General features: G+C 39.8%; 1 protein-coding gene across 2 annotated transcripts in view; it reads right to left on the bottom strand.

The window, feature by feature from the left end:
• Positions 1-18,103, bottom strand: part of LTN1 (listerin E3 ubiquitin protein ligase 1) — a 50,724-nt gene that overhangs the window by 29,928 nt on the left and 2,693 nt on the right. For both annotated transcript variants that reach the window (XM_074997270.1, XM_074997281.1), the window contains exons 2-10: positions 13,939-14,142; positions 12,693-12,791; positions 8,647-8,877; positions 7,372-7,424; positions 6,373-6,553; positions 5,446-5,619; positions 3,866-4,056; positions 2,743-2,890; positions 1,515-2,291 (exon numbers count right to left, since the gene is read on the bottom strand). In XM_074997270.1, coding sequence (XP_074853371.1) covers positions 1,515-2,291; positions 2,743-2,890; positions 3,866-4,056; positions 5,446-5,619; positions 6,373-6,553; positions 7,372-7,424; positions 8,647-8,877; positions 12,693-12,791; positions 13,939-14,142 — 2,058 coding nt within the window. The remainder of the gene's footprint in view (positions 1-1,514; positions 2,292-2,742; positions 2,891-3,865; positions 4,057-5,445; positions 5,620-6,372; positions 6,554-7,371; positions 7,425-8,646; positions 8,878-12,692; positions 12,792-13,938; positions 14,143-18,103) is intronic.

The raw sequence follows: 18,103 nt of genomic DNA, 5'->3' as shown, positions 1-18,103 counted from the left end.
GAAAAAAGATATGTAGCGCTTGTAATGCCTTAGTAGTGAGCAAAGATTAACTCCAAATCATGATTATTTAGCAGCCAGTAACCAAATAAATTATAAGTGCCCAATGCCATGGTAAGCTGTTTCCCCCATCACCAGATCAAAATAGGGAGAAGTGATTGATTAAGGTTAATACGATAAATCATAGCGTAGAAAAAAAGTAGCTATTTAGAAACCAAGATCTTCAAATGTATTCATTATTTTCAGTAAATTATTTTTATGCAAAGTAAAATGGATAAACATTAATGTCATAACACCTTTCCTAGTATTCCAATTCTAAACTCTCCTACTTCCATTTTCGCTTTGCAAGATATATCCAAAACAAGTACACGCGTCCCTCACTCTACAAGCACAATTGGTTCCTTTTTGCTCGTAGGTGAAAAACTCATGAGGGACACTAAATTCCCACTAAAATACTTGTAAAAGTCTCTGATTGGTTCCAAGTGCTCGGCAGCAGGCGGTGCTGCTTTTGAAAGGTGAGTGAGAGTGGGGTTAAAGGCTGGGGGCAGTTTGGGGACATCAGTGGGAGGGAGGGTTAAAACCTGGTGGCGAGTTGGGTCCACGGGGGGCGGTGGGGGGTGTTCAGGCTGCTGCAGGTTGGGTCTGTGGGGCCAGCGGGCGGGGTTAAGGCTGCAGCAGTTGGGGTGCATGGGGCTGGCAGGGGGTTTAAGTTTCAGCAGTTTGGGTGCGTGGGGCCGGCGGGGGGTTTAAATTTCAGCGGTTCGGTTGCGTGGGTGTGGCAAGGGGTTTAAATTTTGGCACTTTGAGGTGAGCGGGGCTGGGGTTAAATTTTGGCAGTTCTGGGTGCAAGGGGGCGGTGGAGGGGTTAAATTTCAGTGGTTCAGGGGAGTGGGGCTGGCGGGGGGGTTAAATTTTGGCGGTTTGGGGTGCGCAAGGCTGCGGGGGGGGATTAAATTTCGGCAGTTCTGGGTGCAAGGGGGTGGCAGGGGGTTTTAATTTCGGCAGACCCGGGTGTGCGGGGCCGGTGGGGGGGGGGGGGTTAAATTTTGGCGGTTCTGGATGCGTGGGGGGTTTCAATTTCAGCAATTCTGGGTGCGCGGGGCAGTGGGGTTAAATTTTGGCAGCTCTGGTGTGCAGGGCTGGCGGGGGGGTTAAATTTCAGCGGTTTAGGTGCGGGGGGGGTTAGGTTAGGTTTTGGTGGTTTGGTGTCTGCGGGGCCAGTGCGGGGGGTCACACTGCAGCAGGTTTGAGACACGGGGAGGGAGTAAGTCTCGTATTAGCGAGGGGAGTTCACTTCTTGAGTGAACTAGGGGAGGTATGTGTGTCCCTCGTTTAAGTGAGTATTCGTAAACATAGTACTCGTTTAATGAGGGATGAGTGTATGTTCATAAATCTGAGCCGGAGTACATTTTCCACATACAAAAAAACCCAATTAATCCTACTGACGTCTGTAGCCCTCAAATTAGAACAGCCATCATATAAATGCTTCTATTTGCACGTAAAAAATAAAGTCTTACCTTAGTTAAATCATCAAGAATATTTTTTCTCTCTGTATCAATGTTACAGCAACCAAGGACACTATATAAAATATCAACCAGAAAATCTGTTTCTTTCCTCCAGTCTTCTTTCAACCAAGCTATCAAATTTTGATACAGAAACCGTACTGATGGATTTTCATGAAGTTTTATATCTACATGGGATTCAGTCTGAACACCATTTTCCTGCTCTAACAGAACTTGGAAAAGTCTGCTAGAAGAGAAGGAGTTGAGCAGAGCAGAAAGAAACTTTAAGTGACAATCAGACTTGTGTTCACTGATATACACAATGCTCAGTTCAGCGAGCTTACAGACTAAATCTTCTAAAGGTTCTTTCCTCAAAAACAAAAATTGTGGAGGATCAGTCAGTATTTCAGATTCACGACTGTTTGTCACTTCAGCAGACTTCCTGTTTTCTGTGTTTATTTCAGCTTCATTCTCATCTATAAATCTGATCTTTACAGTTCTTCTTTTGCTAGATTTCATAGCGCTCTCTGGGCTCTGCAGAATTTGTAGCATACAGGATATAGCAATCAAAGACCTCTCATTAGCATCTGTTGTATCAACATGGAGTAAACACATTTTTGAGAGCCTGTCCCAGAAATTTGACAATAGTCTCTGGAATGTTTCACCTGTGTCATCATCATTTAACATTTCTGCCTTTGCTTCCCAAGAGTTCAATGTTTCTGCTGTTTGGTAAAACAATGGACCAGTTTGTAATCTTGTCTCTTTAAGCACAACCTCAATGAGAGGAATTAACTACAAACAGAAATGTAAAAACATTTTTTGTAATTAAACATTTTCACAACTAGACAACAGTTTTAATTTCAACAATTTCAAGAAGCTCTGCAAAACAAACTGTTTAATATCTATTAAATATCAATTTAATACCAAGCCTGAATTAGCAACCCGCCCACTCTCTTCTATGAAACGAAAGTGGCATTAACAAATTCCTCCCCATTCCATTCATACTTTACTGTTAAAGATTTTAACATTTCATACAGTAATTCCACACTGTATAAGAAAGGCCTGTTTCATAGACAGGAGAATACAGAAACACAACTAATATTACTTTTACTTAAATTCTCTAGAAATGTTTTTATTGGTGAATAAATTTGCATTAGAGTGTTTCACAATTTTTTAAAGTTAAAATTGTGATATTTCAAAATAGAGAAAAAGATTTTTTAAAATATTTACATAATATATATACCTGATCACATATAAGCATCTGCTGAATTTGTTTCTGCTCATCTTCTTCACCCAAATTCTGCACCATGACAAATCGTAAACATTCCATAAATGCAGATATGATTGCAGAACACTCGGAATGGCTAGCTAGAGCTCGCTCACTTGACAACCTATATATATATAAATCAGGAAACATAAAACAAAAACAATAAAATAAACCAGTCACTCTTCCTACAATATTACAATACTTAAATGTAACATCATAGTAGCAGTTAATTTGAAGAGAAAGGGATAAGAAAGTCTATAAGTAACCTCAAAATAAAAATTGAGGAAAACAAGTTTTACATAAACGAAATCTAGAAATGTGGGTATCTAAGCATACTATTTTTTGCCTAGTTTACATATTCATAAAGACACAATTAAGGATGAAACACATTTGTAGCTTAAAAAACAAACACAGCCTCTACTATTTAACCAAATCTAATGTTTTAAATGCACCCAAAATAGTGCCACTTTTTACACTTGTGCTTTCTATGTGCAGTCACAGAGGCTATGTTGAGATTACAGGGATTTGCTGGCAGAAGTTTGTGTAGAAAGATATCTTGCAACAAAACCTCTGGTTGGATTGTGGCCAGACTAAGTGGATCGAAAGAGAAATCCACTCTGTTGACAGAGAGCGGCCAGACTGCCTGGGTGCTCTATCAGCAAAATGGCCACCCAGGAGCACAGCAGACAGGGTTGCCCGGTGTCCTGGAAGCCTTTCTGTCAACAGAAGGACCTCAGAATGTCCAGGCTGGCGTTTTGTAGGCAAATCTCTGCTGACAGCAGCGTTCTTCCCCATGGCGACCTGGGTATGGCTGTCAACAAAAGTGCTGCATTCTGTCAACTCACTGTCAACAGAAGACCCTTGGGAATCTGGACATTCCACGGGTTTTGTCAACAAAACAACCATTTTGCTGACAAACCCCTTTAGTCTAGACATAGCCAAAGAGAGAAAGTATCAAGGAATCACAGCAGGCAAACACTTAACAGAATTAATTTTCTGTTATCTACTTGTTTTAAAACGCTTTAAGTAGCATAGCTTTCTTTTGCTCCCAAACATAAATAAAATATTTGATCTAATATCATGAATTAGTGACACATACCCTTGAATTACTGAGCTGAAAAAAGTTCTATAAAAGTCCAGTTTGGGTTCTGTAATGCCATGAGGTACCTTGCTAATCAATGGCAAAAGATTAGGATATATAACAGTAGCTAGACCTCGTCCACCTTCTCGAAGCACTATCCATAGCTTTGGCAGAACTCCTTTTTTGGCATTTACGTGACTCCAACAGTCCTACAGAAAGAAGTAATTACAGGAATAAATTAAACTAAACTCTGTTTGGAAGAGCTCTCAGGTGGGTCACTTCATGTAACTCCCCACACAGCCGTAACAGCAACCTATCACCAAATCTAAATTTTTAAAACTCATTTTCTCGCTAAACATTTCAGTTTAACTCAATGAATTTTAAGGAGTAGAACACTTTAGAACAAAATCTTGATTTAATAAACCAAAGATGATCTGGGTAATCAACTTAAATCAAGAAGGTAATATTTGGAGAGATCTTTTGACTCATAATAAGGCTTTGTAAAATAGCTTCTCATAATATATTGCTACTTTTATGACATGTCTTTGTGTAACCCTCGCCTAACCCACCACTCCCAAAAACCAGGTGTTAGATTTCACAAAGAGTTACTATAGTTACAAGCATTAGTGTTTTGCAGTTTTAAATTATTTAGATCAGGATGGCCAACCAGTTAGAGATGAAGAGCCAAAATAGCAGTAGACAGAGTACAAAGAGCCACATACTACATATTTATTTATTGATAGCTACAGATATATAAAAACAAATATAGATAACACATAGATATATAAAAATATAATACATGGTTTGATGCCCTCCCTCTCCCCCAAAGCCAGGCACTGCCAGCCCTCCCCGCTCTAAATGTATGCCCTCCCACTTCTCCAGAGCCAGAGTCCTCCAGAGCCAGGCACTCCCGCTGCACCCCCAGCTCTAAATAAATGCTCTCCCCACCAGAGCCAGGCACTCTCAGCCCTCTCTGCTCTAAATGAATGCCCTTGCCCTCCTCCATAGCCAGGCTCCCCCAGAGCAAGGCACTCCCAGCCCCTCTCTCTCCCATTTTAAATATATGCCCTCCCCTCCCACAGAATCAAGCTTCCCCTGAGCCAGGCACCCCCAACCCCCTCGTTCTAAATAAATGCCAGCAACTCACCTGAGCCACTGCTTGAGCTGCTGCCACCACATGCTTCTCTCACCAAGCAGTGGGGCGCAAGTGCAGAGCAGTGTGAGGCTCTGAGGAGCCACATTTAAAGGCTCAAAGAGCCACACGCAGCTCAAGGGTCACGGATAGGCCACCCTTGATTTAGATTACTGGAGCAGACAATAAGAATCCAGGGTTTATATAGCGAGGCGGGAAAGGAAGGAAGGAGGGGAAAAGTAGATGAAGAAAATTAAGTTAAGTAGGATGTCTGCTGCTCCTGTGAATATCAAAGTCGGGGAAATTGCCCTTGTAATGCATTAGATATTTTACACATATCTTCGGCTTAACAGCAAACCGAGGGCACTGATACGTTAGGAAGGGTTAAGTCTCACACATTTAACCAGAACACTAGTCTCTGACTTACAAAGAAAAAAAAAAGTTCTCATTAAGTTTCCTGCATTACCTCTATGGTTACAAGGATGTAAAGCACAGCTTCCCAAAGAGCTGGACACACCACTGCATCGCTGTCATCAATACTCAGAAGAACTGTAGGACAAACTCTTGGGGCTTCAGCTTTCATTGACTCAGGAAGGAGCTGACAGAAAGTAGACACTACCTCAAAAAAAGCTGAGCGAACCTACAAAGAGCACCAAAACCAAAATATCTCAGTAAACCATGTATTATAATAATTATTCATTATTAGAAGTCAAAGGTCTATTTTCTCCATGCTTGTTACTAACATACTGTGATTTACTTTTAAAAGACACGGTAAATAAACATATGCATATCCAAAATGCTACTTTTTGCACAAAAAAGTCAAAACAAGTTTATCAGCTAATGCAAAGAGCATTAAAATATTTTGAAAAATAAGGAAATTATGTGACAGCAAATATTAATAGACCACATACTGCAAGAGAAGATCAGATTCATTGTTTTAAAAAAGGACATTATTTAGAACCTATATGGCACACATTTTATTCAGAAGCATCCCAAAATGAGTTAGCAGGCTAAGCAAATCATTTTGTGCAACAATGAAATGGAACACCACAGTTATCCCTCACAGATAAACACAAACTAAAATTTTGGCAGAATAAAGGTCAATCAAATAACTTAGAAAATGATCTGCCTAAATGTATCCAAAAGTTTATGAAGCTTGCCTACCTCAAAGGAATGTAATGAAGGAGATAGCTTGGATACTTGTTGGCCTATTCCAGGGCCAATACGTCTTGTGACTGGAAAACTGTGTTATATACAGTTGGGCAAAGCACCTGGTTCTTTCCCTATGTCTCTTTTCCACACTTTTGTGTATGACTTAGTGCCCTAAGTTTCCAAGTGTTGTGCTTATAAAAACACTTATAAAAATAAAGATGATGAAAACAGGTTTAGATACCTGCGGTACACTGTGCTTTCCATATTTCCAAAATTTGTGTTGAGACTGAAGGGGTATTAACTTTTCTTCCAGTGAATGAGTTTCATTCTGTGGCAACATGCAAAGCAACTTCTTTAAGGCTAATAAGGAACATGTCAAAATTCGAAAGTATTTGGCTTCTCTTTCTTCCTCTGGTACAGTTCTCAGGGAAAAAAACAAAACAAAAACAAAAACAATTTTAAAACATTAACTGAAAATTAACAGAAATGTGTCTTTACATAGTCTTCAATGGGCTTTTCATATGATTTTGATAATAAAATCCCAGGAATCTTCCTAGAGAGTGAATCAGTGTATATATATAACTACAGTATATACTTTCCAAAAATTGTGTGTGTTAAACACTAAACACATATTTACATTGTGAAATTGTAGCAAAAACAATATGACGTTGTCTAATGCTGTCTCCTCCAGTTTCTAGTGCCCTGTGTCAAGCCACCCTAAATCAGACAGAAAGGATTACTAAACAATAGGTAAATTTTTCAGAAGTGAATTAGGGATTCATATTTCTAAGTTTCATTGAAAGTCAACAGACTTTAGGCTCTTAAGATTTTTAGGTGTTTCTGAAAATTTTACCCAGTACCACCACCACTAATGCTGTTTGGCTTTGTTCTCCAACACGACAAAGGGACAAATGTGCTGCTAGCCCAAAAGTACAGATGTAGCAAAATTTCCAAGCACAGTTGCCACACATGGTATCATACTGAAACAATCTGGTGCAGCAGCCTCGTTGTTCAGAATAGAAAAAAGGTACCTCCCAAGGGAAAACAGAAACAACAACAATTTCTATCAATCTGTATAAGGCATAACAGGTTTTCAGTATAATTTACATTTTATTTTCTGCAAAAATCTACAACTTGTTCTTTTGCAAAATACATTTTATATCTACCAAAATTAACTGAATACAATTTTGGAAGAAAAAACAAACTTTTAATCTGTATGCTTTGAAGCAGAAAAACATACTGTGGATCACTGAGTGTATCAGGTGTTTCTTTCAGAAGGTGATCTTGTAGCATCTAGACAAAATACATGAGAACATATTTATTCACAGGTGAAAGTTAAGTACCAGCTCTAAGCCATGTGAGAGCAAGCGCTAAACAATGAAGCTTCAGCACCCCTCTGATGTAGGCAGGTAGTTTTCAGGCATGTTTCACAAGTGAGGAAGCAAAGTTAACGACAGTTGAATTGACCAACCCTGGTCACTGAAGACAATGGCAGATCCAGGGTCAGAAACTTCGTTTCCTGACTGCTAGTCTAGGGCGACCACATCTCCCTGTCCCAAATACAGGACAGGGAGATATGGTGGGAGAGGGGAAGCTCCTCCTGGCTCTACCAAGCCCCAGGGAGCTAGGAAGGAGACAGCAGCCCCCAGCGTTCCCCGGGAGCCCCAGGGAAGCAGCAGCCGCCTACACTCCCCCCTTTCCCCGAGGCTTGGGGAAGTGACTCCTGACAGCAGCTAGAGGAAAAGGTCAGCAGGGGAGGGCCCAAATATGGGACAATTAGTCCCTTTTAAAAATAAGTAGGGATGCCTTTTTGGCGTCCCAAATAAGGGACGGATGGTCACCCTACGCTAGCCCCACGATCCAACCAATGCTTGATCATACAGCCACTGTTCTGACAAAGAGTAATCCCATTTCTCCAGGATTAAAACAAGATATTCTAACCAATCAACTAAACAACCATTAAGAATTCCATATCAGGGCATTGTAATCACAAACCATCAACCTCGTAATCTAATTTTTCCCTATTTCACGTGGCTCTGCTGCAGGCATAACTTCCTTGTGTAGTTATATCTTGCACTGCACAAGGTTCAACCATGGTTTCAGAAACGGGTCCAGTCTACTACAGTAATTAAATCAGTTCAGCTGAACATCCTGCCAGCATCTGTTACCAGTGACAGGTAAATGCTGTTTGGAACGTACTCGGTGACTGAGTACCATCTGCTGGGCATACTGAAATGCTGAGCAAAGAAATTAGTCCCTATACATCCACATAGCTTTACAGACCCATGCAGTCTCAGTATGTATGAAAAAATAAGGGAAGTATTCAGGAATGTATCATCATCTGAGTGTCCATTAGCATAAGTATGGGCTTCCATTGGGAAGAGAATACCTTTCTGAATGCAAATACAAAGAGTATAGGAGTTAACATTTGCAAGAAATAAAACCCATCTCTCTTCATTAAAAGATGACAACTACTTGAGTAAAGCTTTATGGACTTGGTCTTCTGTAAACTCACATTCAGAACTTCTTCTTTACAAAATGCTAAGGCTTCAGGCTGTTTACTTGAAGGGAAAGCTGTCTCAAATGCCACTTTAGCTGCACATGCGGCAGGGGAGTACATATCACACTGAGCAACCAGCCAGTATCCCATGATACTTTTTAAATAAGGAGCCAAGTGCTTCTTTACTTTAAGAATAAGTTGCTCAAAAGCTTGTTGCGTTGCTTCTCGAACACGGCGGTCATGATCCTGTTTTAAAATAAAGGTGTTTTTAAAATAAATACTTTTTTTTTACACCTAGAATTACAAATCACAAATTCTTTTGCTCTTTTGTTATGCCTCAACTTCCCCCAATCAAAGGCTGCATCTAAAATAGCAAGTTCTTTTGGAGAATCCAGCCCTTTTCTGAAAGAACATGCAGAGTGTCTACACATAAAATACGGTCTTTCGATCCAAAAATCAAAAGAATGCGGCTTTTTTTCTGGAAGCTGTCATCCACTCCCAGATCAAGAAGAGCACCTTCTTTTGGGGGGGGAGAACATTTAGATGCTCCAGGGGCCCTTTTTTCGAAAGAGGAGTCCTCATGGTGCCAGATTTTTCGATCCCCGGCCCATTCTTTTGAAAGAGCGAGGACTGTGTGGACACTCACTATCGAAAGAGTGGATCAATCTTTCCATCTGTTTTTTTGCGCGCAGATGAGCTCTTTCAAAAGAAGTTTTCTCAGAAGAGATCTTCCAGAAAAACTTCTTTTGAAAGATTGCTGTAGTGTAAGCATAGCCAAAAGGAAAAGGTGTCTGTATTCAGATGTATGGTTTTAAATTAAGTCCTAAACCCTAAGCCTAAGGGCTTATATTTGCTAATTCCCCCATCCTATTCATCAATGAAATGAAACAATATTAGTCACAAACAATGCAAAATACTTCAATTAAAATGTCTATAAATAAAGTCTTAAGAACTAAAAATTGATTTTCGACATATATTTTCTAACTTTTAGGATTAATTGTTAATCATGAAAGTAATCCTGCTGATTCATTAACTTTAATGAGACTATTATCTTTATTATAAGAATGACTTTCAATTTCTTAACCTCTCTGTATTAACAGTATTGTCACCAAAGAGAGTAGGATGGGAAAAAGATAAATCATTTCTTAAAACAACCTTCATCCATATATAAGAGGAAATGCTAGTTTGAGAATTTCTGTGATTTTTTTTAACTACATAGATGTTGGAATACAGACAAGAGAGAACAATCTATTTCAGTATACTTTTGTTTAGTGTATATTTGTCTTTTTAGTTTAACCAACATGCCTATATTACATTTTACTTAGAACAGTTCTATTGATTAAGCTGCATGGAAATAGATTTGCAGACATTAGTTACGCCTCCATGCCACACACCTTCCCAAAGGCTGAAGATTATCCTAAATATTACAAATATTTTCCTTAGTGCTGTCGACTAATCAAAGTTAACTCACATGATTAACTAAAAAAATGATTTGTGATTAATCACAGTTCTAAACAATAGAATACCATCTAAATTTATTAAGTATTTTGGATGTTTTTCTACATTTTCAAATATAGGATTTCTATTGCAATACAGAATATAAAATGTAGTGTTCACTTTACATTGTTATTTTATTACAAATATTGACACTGTAAAAATTATAAAAGAAATAGTATTTTTCAGCTCATCTCATACAAGTACTATAGGGCAGCTGATTATAAAAACACAACTTACAAAGGAAACAATGCAAAACTCCAGAGCCTACAAGTCCACTCAGACCTACTTGTTCAACCAATCTCTAAGACAAACAAGTTTGGTTACAATTTGCAGGAGATAATTACATGCCAAATATTTGTGTGGCTCTTCATATTTCAGCCACCTTCCAGAGGACATGCTTCCATGCTGATCATGCTTTTCAAAAAAATTAGCTATAAATTTAATTAACTCAAACTCCTTAGAGGAGAACTGTACCTCTTGTTCTGTTTCTGCCATATAGTTCATGTTAACAGTCTCAGATGATGACCCAGCACATGTTCATTTTAAGAACACTTTCATAGCAGATGTGACAAAATGCAAAGAAGGCACCAATGGGAGATTTCTAAAAACAGCTATCACACTCGGGCCAAAATCAAAGAAATTGAAGTGCCTTTCAAAATCTGAGAGGCACAAGGTGGGGAACATTCTTTCATAAAAAAATGAGCAACACACTGCTGCAGATACTACTGAGGCCAAACCACTGGAAAATAAAATCAAATTCCTACTGGTGGTGCCCGACTCGCATGTTCATTTTCATTATCTGTCAGTTCACTGAGCTTTGGATTGTCATTGAGCAAAACCCATCATCAACATGGACACACGTCTTCTGGAATCATGGTTGAAGCATGAAGGAATATATGACTCTTTAGTGCATCTGGCAGGCAAATATCTTGCAATGCTGAAAAAAGTTCCATATGAACACCTGCTCTCATTTTCAGATGACATTGTAAATAAGAAGTGGAAAGCATTATATCCTATATATTGTAACCAAACTTGCTTGTCTTAGCGATTGTCTATATAAGAAGTAGGATTGAGTGGACTTTATGCTATAAAGCTTTACATTGTTTTATCTTTGAATGCTGTTATTTTTTGTATATAATTCTAATTTGTAAATTCAACTTTCACAATAAAAAGACTGTACTATGGTATTTGTACAAGGTGACTTTAAAATACTATTTCTTTTATCTTTTTTACAGTGCAAATATTTGTAATCAAAATAAATATAACATGATCACCATACACTTTGTATTCTGTGTTGTGACTGAAATCAATAAACAGGAGTGTCGCAACATTTGTGTTGAGAACCCTTGTGAATGTTAAATTTCATTAATATCATTTGGCAAATATCATTTTACCCTGGCTGGGGGAGAGAAATTTGGCGTGCTCCTGGGCAGCTCTGGGGAGGCAGAGACAGGCAGTGGGGCCATGAGAAGATGGCCACGGCACGGCCACTGACCCTGACTGGTTCTCAGAGCCCCGGGGAGGCGGCATCTGCTGGCACTCCTTACCTGGAGCCCCACGGAAGTGGCAGCCGCCAGCGCTCCCCGTCTGGAACCCTGTGGAGGTGGCAGCTGCCGACGCTCCCCGCCCGGAGCCCAGGCGAGGCAGCAGCCGCTCAAGAATAAATGAATTCGTGAACCTTAAACTCGTGAATGTCACGACCTTGCTGTATTTGAAAATGTAGGGAAATATCCATAAAGATATACAACATATGACTGAATTTATATTGCATCTATGTCTAGATTTGTCCATTAATATTAGAATAAGATAAATAGGACACTACCCTCAATTCAGAGAAAATTCTTATTAGCATAAAAAAAATCTGTGAATTTACATATACCATGCATAAATAATCTGTAAACCTCAAGCATTCGTTGGCACTGATAGAGTCATAGATTTTATGTTCCATAGCCCCTAATAAGAATACGAATTCCTCTAACACATCACAACAATGGTCCATCTATTCCAGTAGCCAACCTTCAACAGTGCCAGTGCTTCAGAGAAACATATTAGAATTTTTATAATGGAAAATTATGGGGTACTTGACCTACAGGTGAAGTTTCTTCCTAACTCCTGTCGGAGAAAGGTTTGTGCCCTAAATCATGAGAGTTTATATTCTTTAACTCTCTTATCCTAGCTCATAGGACTAGGAATGTTCTCGTGATGTATCCATATTATATATAGATACATAGATATATGTATGTGCCTATACAGTTAAACAGCTTTTTTATGTTCTTAGTAAAAACATGTTAATTTTAGATGCTAATGACTGAAAGTTTATATCCACAGAGCAGGCAAAAGCAATGCAAGCTACCTTATGTTGTCCTGATGATACATCCCAACCACTTAGGACAAAGTGCTCTTCTCCAAGCTTTATCAAGTTTTTTTTTTTAAATTAGCCATATCACAACATTACACAGTTTGATGTGTCAACACAATTGCCTTGTGGATTACCACAGAAACGGTCCAGAGCAAGTTTATATGTTGTTTTATTTCTTTCACAACTTAAGCCCTTTAATACTTACGAGTGAGATTTTACAGTAAATTCTCGGCCAGTAAGGAAGAACACCTTTAACTGCTGCTGATTCTCTTTCCTTACACAACGCCGCAAACTCCTGCATAGCCTAAAATCAAAATACCAACAGCACGAGATTAGAAAAATTCTCGGTGAATGTGTATCTTGAAATGTATTAAATTTATAAAACACTGCTTGATACTCTAATTCTCATGAAATTAGAAATTGATACACTTTTTGCAGTTGGCTCTGACACACTGGATAGCCAGAGTTACTCTTGTAAATACCCTATGCACCAGAACCAACTGATAGAACTTTCTAGAGGTCTTCTGCTACATCTTAAGACTGCATACAAATAAAATCAAGCTTCTGAGGTGTACAAAAATAATTTCAAAGATGCTAAACAAATCACAGTATCACAGTATATGCTATGGAATTTGCTAGTGTGAAAGTAACATGGATTATGTTGGCAGATTCCTTTCTATCCCTTTACACAAAAATATTCCCTTTCCCAAGCAAAATATCAAAACCATCCTGGCACAAACGAATACTTGAATTAGATGTCTGATGCACTTCTGTTTCATACAACCTTTTTCACATTTTTTTAAAGATTCTATGGCTTAAATCATGATCTCTTTGAAGTCAATAAGAGTTTTGCAAATGACTTCAGTGGAACCAGGATTTTACCCTATAAATCTTCAAGTTATCTTTCTCTTAAAGGAGTCATGTAACACTTTAAAGACTAACAAAATAATTTATTAGCTGATGAGCTTTCATGGGACAGACCCACTTTTTCAGATCATAACCTAACCAGGACAGACTCAATATATAAAGCACAGAGGTCCAAAAATTGTTATCAAAGTTGACAAATAAAAAAATTATCATCAAGGTTGGCAAATCAGAACAGCTGGGCGGGGGGTCACTGTAAAGAGTTTGGTCAAACATCAAAGTATGTAAAAGAGCCCTTATAATGGGTCAGGTAATTGCTGTCCCTGTTCAAACCACGTGTTAATGTGTCGAATTTGAATATGAATGTTAGTTATGAGCTTTCTCTCTGTAGATGGTTGTTAAAGTCTTTTTTCAGCAAAATACAAACACGAAGCTCATGACCTTTTAAATTATTTTGCTAGGTTTTAAAGTGCAACATGACTGCTTTTTTGTTTTGATAGAATACAGTCTCACACAGCTCTCTCTCTGTCACTATTTCTGTTAAAGGATGTTTAAAAAGTCTTCCAAGGGATATAATATACACATACTTTTAATTTTGTTATGACATCTCTTTTGGAAAGTTTTCGCAGCACCATTCGAAAATCAGCATCTACAAGGCAGTCTATTTCTTCTGCTCCTTGGACTGCAGGTACATATCCTAGATCACTCTGAGATGTTCCAAAGCCAATGAACCCAGGCACTGTTCCCCTTTCCTTGGCAAGAAGTTCTGCAGCTCTGCCACTGCTGGAGGGCTGGTACAGACAAGAAAGGAAAGTCAGTTAATTATTCATGTCCCCTTTAACTATTTTATTTACTACTAAAAAGCTGGCTGTGGAAACCATTTTCATGCACAACCTGAATCATTACACAAAGAAATGAGCTTGCAGGTTTCTGTCTTACAGTTGATCTGCTGGTCCCAGGAAAATGTTTCACATTATATGCCTTATCAATAAGAAATTTCACTTGTGTGTGCAGATGTGGTTACCTGATCTCAAAAAAGTTACCTTGATATTGGAAGAAGGTCAGAAAAGGGCAACAAAAATTATTAGGGTTATGGAATGGCTTCCAAATAAGGAGAAATTAATAAACCTGGGACTTTTCAGATCAGAAAAAAAGACAACTAAAGGGGGATATGATAGAGGTCTATAAAATCAAGGCTGATAGTGAGAAAGTAAATAAGAGTTATTTACCTCTTCCCATAACACAAAAACTATGGGTCACCAAATGAAATTGATAGACTGTTTAAAACAAACAGAAGAAGTACTTCTTCACACAATGCACAATCAAGCTGTAGAACTCCTTGCCAGAGGATGTTGCAAAGTCCCAGACTATATCAGAGTTTAAAAAAAAAGCTAAATAAATTCATAGAGGACAGGTCCATCAATGGCCGTTAGCCAGGATGGGGAGGGATGGTGTTCCCAGCCCTTCTGTCCCAAATTAAACACTACACTACACACGATTCTTCCCCTAGGGAGAGAATGAACAAACAGCGGTGACAGATGTCATGTCATTTCTAGATTACACTCAGGACCAGATCCGCGAAGGCATTTAAGTAAAGCTCTGCGAGAACACAAAATCTCTATCTTCATCTAGTCTGTAAACATGGTCCACAGATATCCACATCTACAAATGTGGCTATTCAGTTTTGCAGTACTCTAGATATGAAATTTGAATCTGCATCCCTTCACTATCCATAAACATGGTCTTCTGATATCTGCAGATACAAAGCAGATAGCCACAGATTTGTAGGACTTCCATAGACTACTACCTTCCACTGAAATCAGCGTAAGTTAGGAAAGTAATAACCTGTGTGGATCTTGGCCTTGGATACTACAATGATCAGCAGTAGAAGTGCCTATGTAGAACAGAGTCTGAAACCTAGATCTTTTTAAGCAAAGTAATAGTAATTTAAGATACCACATTAGTCCAAGACCCCTGTCAACTTTTGATTACACCTTTATATTCTTAAGAGAAGTCTCTTCCCCATGGCACTCTGAAAGGTCTGCACAAGCATCAGAGAAAATGACATCCTGAGATACCCATGGACATTTATGCAGATACTTTTCACATGACAAGCCCCAGTGAAAAGTCACCAAGTTTTACCAGCAATTATGCCAGTTCTGCCAACTCTATTAGCAGAAGAGAATCAGTCTATGGAAATGACAGACACCTGAAGGCAATGCTATATTTCAGGACGATCATATTGCTTGCTCCATCTCTGCAAGGTGTATCTCTAATTTAAATATAAAAGGGTTTTCTACCTGCTCCATTCTACACCAGTTGGTCTCAGTCATAGTCACTAACACAACACTACAGTTTCTATTTTGTGATGCATTTTTATAGCAGGGCTATTTTGAGTGCGGTATTTCATTCCTGGTAACTGTCATTGTAAAAGGATTAGTAGGAAGTTCAAAATAGCCCCTTATTTCAAATCCTGTTGCACTGTAGTCTGCCCCAGGTTTGAAATAAGGTAGCTTGAAACAACTTATGCAATTTGTACACCACAAATTGTGCAAGGATGCATCTGCCCTATGAGCTAAAATAGACTTTATTAAAATTGATTTATTACCGCTGGGTTTTATCAATTTGATTTTGAGCATCCTCACCTTCCTATGTGCTCGCAACAAAATCCACTTATTGCTGCTACACACAAGTTGCCAAAATTGACTGTTGCAGCAGTGCATTGTGGGAACCCATCCCACAGTTCCCTGAGACCCATAGCATTCTGGCTATTTTTACTGATATAGCATAGGCAAAAAATTGCCCTGCAAGTGGCTCTGAGTATCTGACATCTTCCCACATTTCATTTTCTACATTTCATTCCCCTCATACCCCTGCTGTGTTAATCAATCATCCCTTTTTCCAGGCAGAATCTGGCTTGCATGTATAAGACATGTGCTTTTTATAATTGAGTGGAGAAGGGTAGTAAAGCACTTAGGAAACTTTAGGAAAAATGTGTCAAGTTTCCCAACTCACAGGTTTTCAAAACAGGATGCAAAAGCACTGGATCTTTGGAGGTTCGGATCTGGATTTAGACATTCTGGCAAAGAAGATCTTCAGATCAATAATTATGTCTCAAAGTCCAGCCACTCTAGTGATAAATTTCTGAGTGCACCCGAATAGCAGAGCTACAAGCTGCTGTGCAAACACCCTTATACCCACCCCTTTCCAGCCAGAGTTCTACATGGTATACCAGGAGGGAGCCCAAGACTCCCTGAGCCCTCAAGGAACCAGCTGGAGGGGTCCCAGGGCACAAAGAGGCAGGACCCTCCTGGACCTGTGGGACGAGGAGGATCTACACCAAGACCCCAAGATGAAGCGCCGTAATGCCCAAGCCTACGCCGGATGGTCTCACCCCCTGATGCAGCATGGAGGAAGTCCAGGCAAAGGTGAAGGAGGTCCAGCAAGGCTACCTCCATGCCCAGGATGTTGGTTGATAGTCTGGGACAGGACCCACCATCCACATCTGGATTTAGACCACGTTGCAAAGACGACCCTCAGAACAAGAATTTGCACCTGAAATGTATGTGTAGTTAGACACGGGTGTTACACTAAAAATGCAATGGATCATTCAATCATTTGTGGTGCCTTTGGTCTCAAAGGACAGCTAAGCTAGTGACAAAGATTTTTCTTGGTTGACCAAAAAGGCCTCTACATGTGTAAATAGACACGAGTGTTATGCTGAAAACGCAATGGATCATTGAATCAGTTATGGCTGCTTTGGTTGTTCACCAACACCATGGGACAGGACCTGCCCCTATTAGCAGCAGACCCAGGCTTGGATCTGGGTTTAGACCTTCTGGCAAAGGAGATTCTCAGAACAAGAATTTTCATCCTTGCACCCACGCCAATTTCTGCAAATGTTTGTGCAAGTAGTAGACATGTGCATTACACTGAAAACAGAATGGATCATCAAATCAGTTATGGTTTGATTGGTCACTGCAAGCCTTACTTGGGGAACTCTGGTAACTGTAGAGCTACTATATTGTCTTCAATGGCCTTCAGATCAGGCCCATACAAAAATTTGGCCGTAAAGGACAGTCACTTTAGTGACAAAGTTTTTTCTTCTGTTGACTGAAAAGGCCTCCAGGTGTCCCAAGGGACACCCTGTCCATAGTAATCAATGCTCTATGATGTCTGCCTCTAGCCCTTCTCAAAGCCGCTGGGAGCACATGAAACCCGATGGCAGGACTCATTCCCAGCCTCTATGCCCAGTGGGCCCAGAGGAAAATCTTGGCTCTGAATTTAGACCTGCTGGCAAAGAAAATTCTCAGAGCAATACTTTGAGGATTCCAAACCACAATCTACAAACGTGCATCTAGGTACACAGGGGCGGTACACTGAATGTCCGCCCGATCAACTTCCGATGGCACTTCCTGTACCTATGGGTAATGGAGAACCAGAGGTTAATTATGGAGAGGGAGCCTGAGAAACAGCTGCCACCTTGGACTGCGTACAGTTTAAATCCTTTAAACATGATCCATTGGAGGGCAAGTCTGGTCCCAGCTCCTGCCTCTAGGACCTTGAAGCGTCTCAGCTGGCCCCTGAATATTAGCCACTGAGGGATACTTCCGCGGGGCACTTGCAAGGCCCCCGAATTGATGCCAGGTCCCTCCCTACCCTCCAAGTATCTTTAGCCAAAGAGGGAGACTTCTCCTGGGTGGCTCTGGGACCCTCACCACGTGCAAGCAGCATGGCAGCCTGTGCAGCATG

The sequence above is a fragment of the Carettochelys insculpta genome, chromosome 1 (assembly GCF_033958435.1).
Source record: "Carettochelys insculpta isolate YL-2023 chromosome 1, ASM3395843v1, whole genome shotgun sequence".
In the NCBI taxonomy this organism is placed as follows: Eukaryota; Metazoa; Chordata; order Testudines; family Carettochelyidae; genus Carettochelys; species Carettochelys insculpta.
The sequence above is the reverse complement of the archived record's forward strand: the minus strand, read 5'-3'. Positions and strand labels throughout refer to the sequence as shown.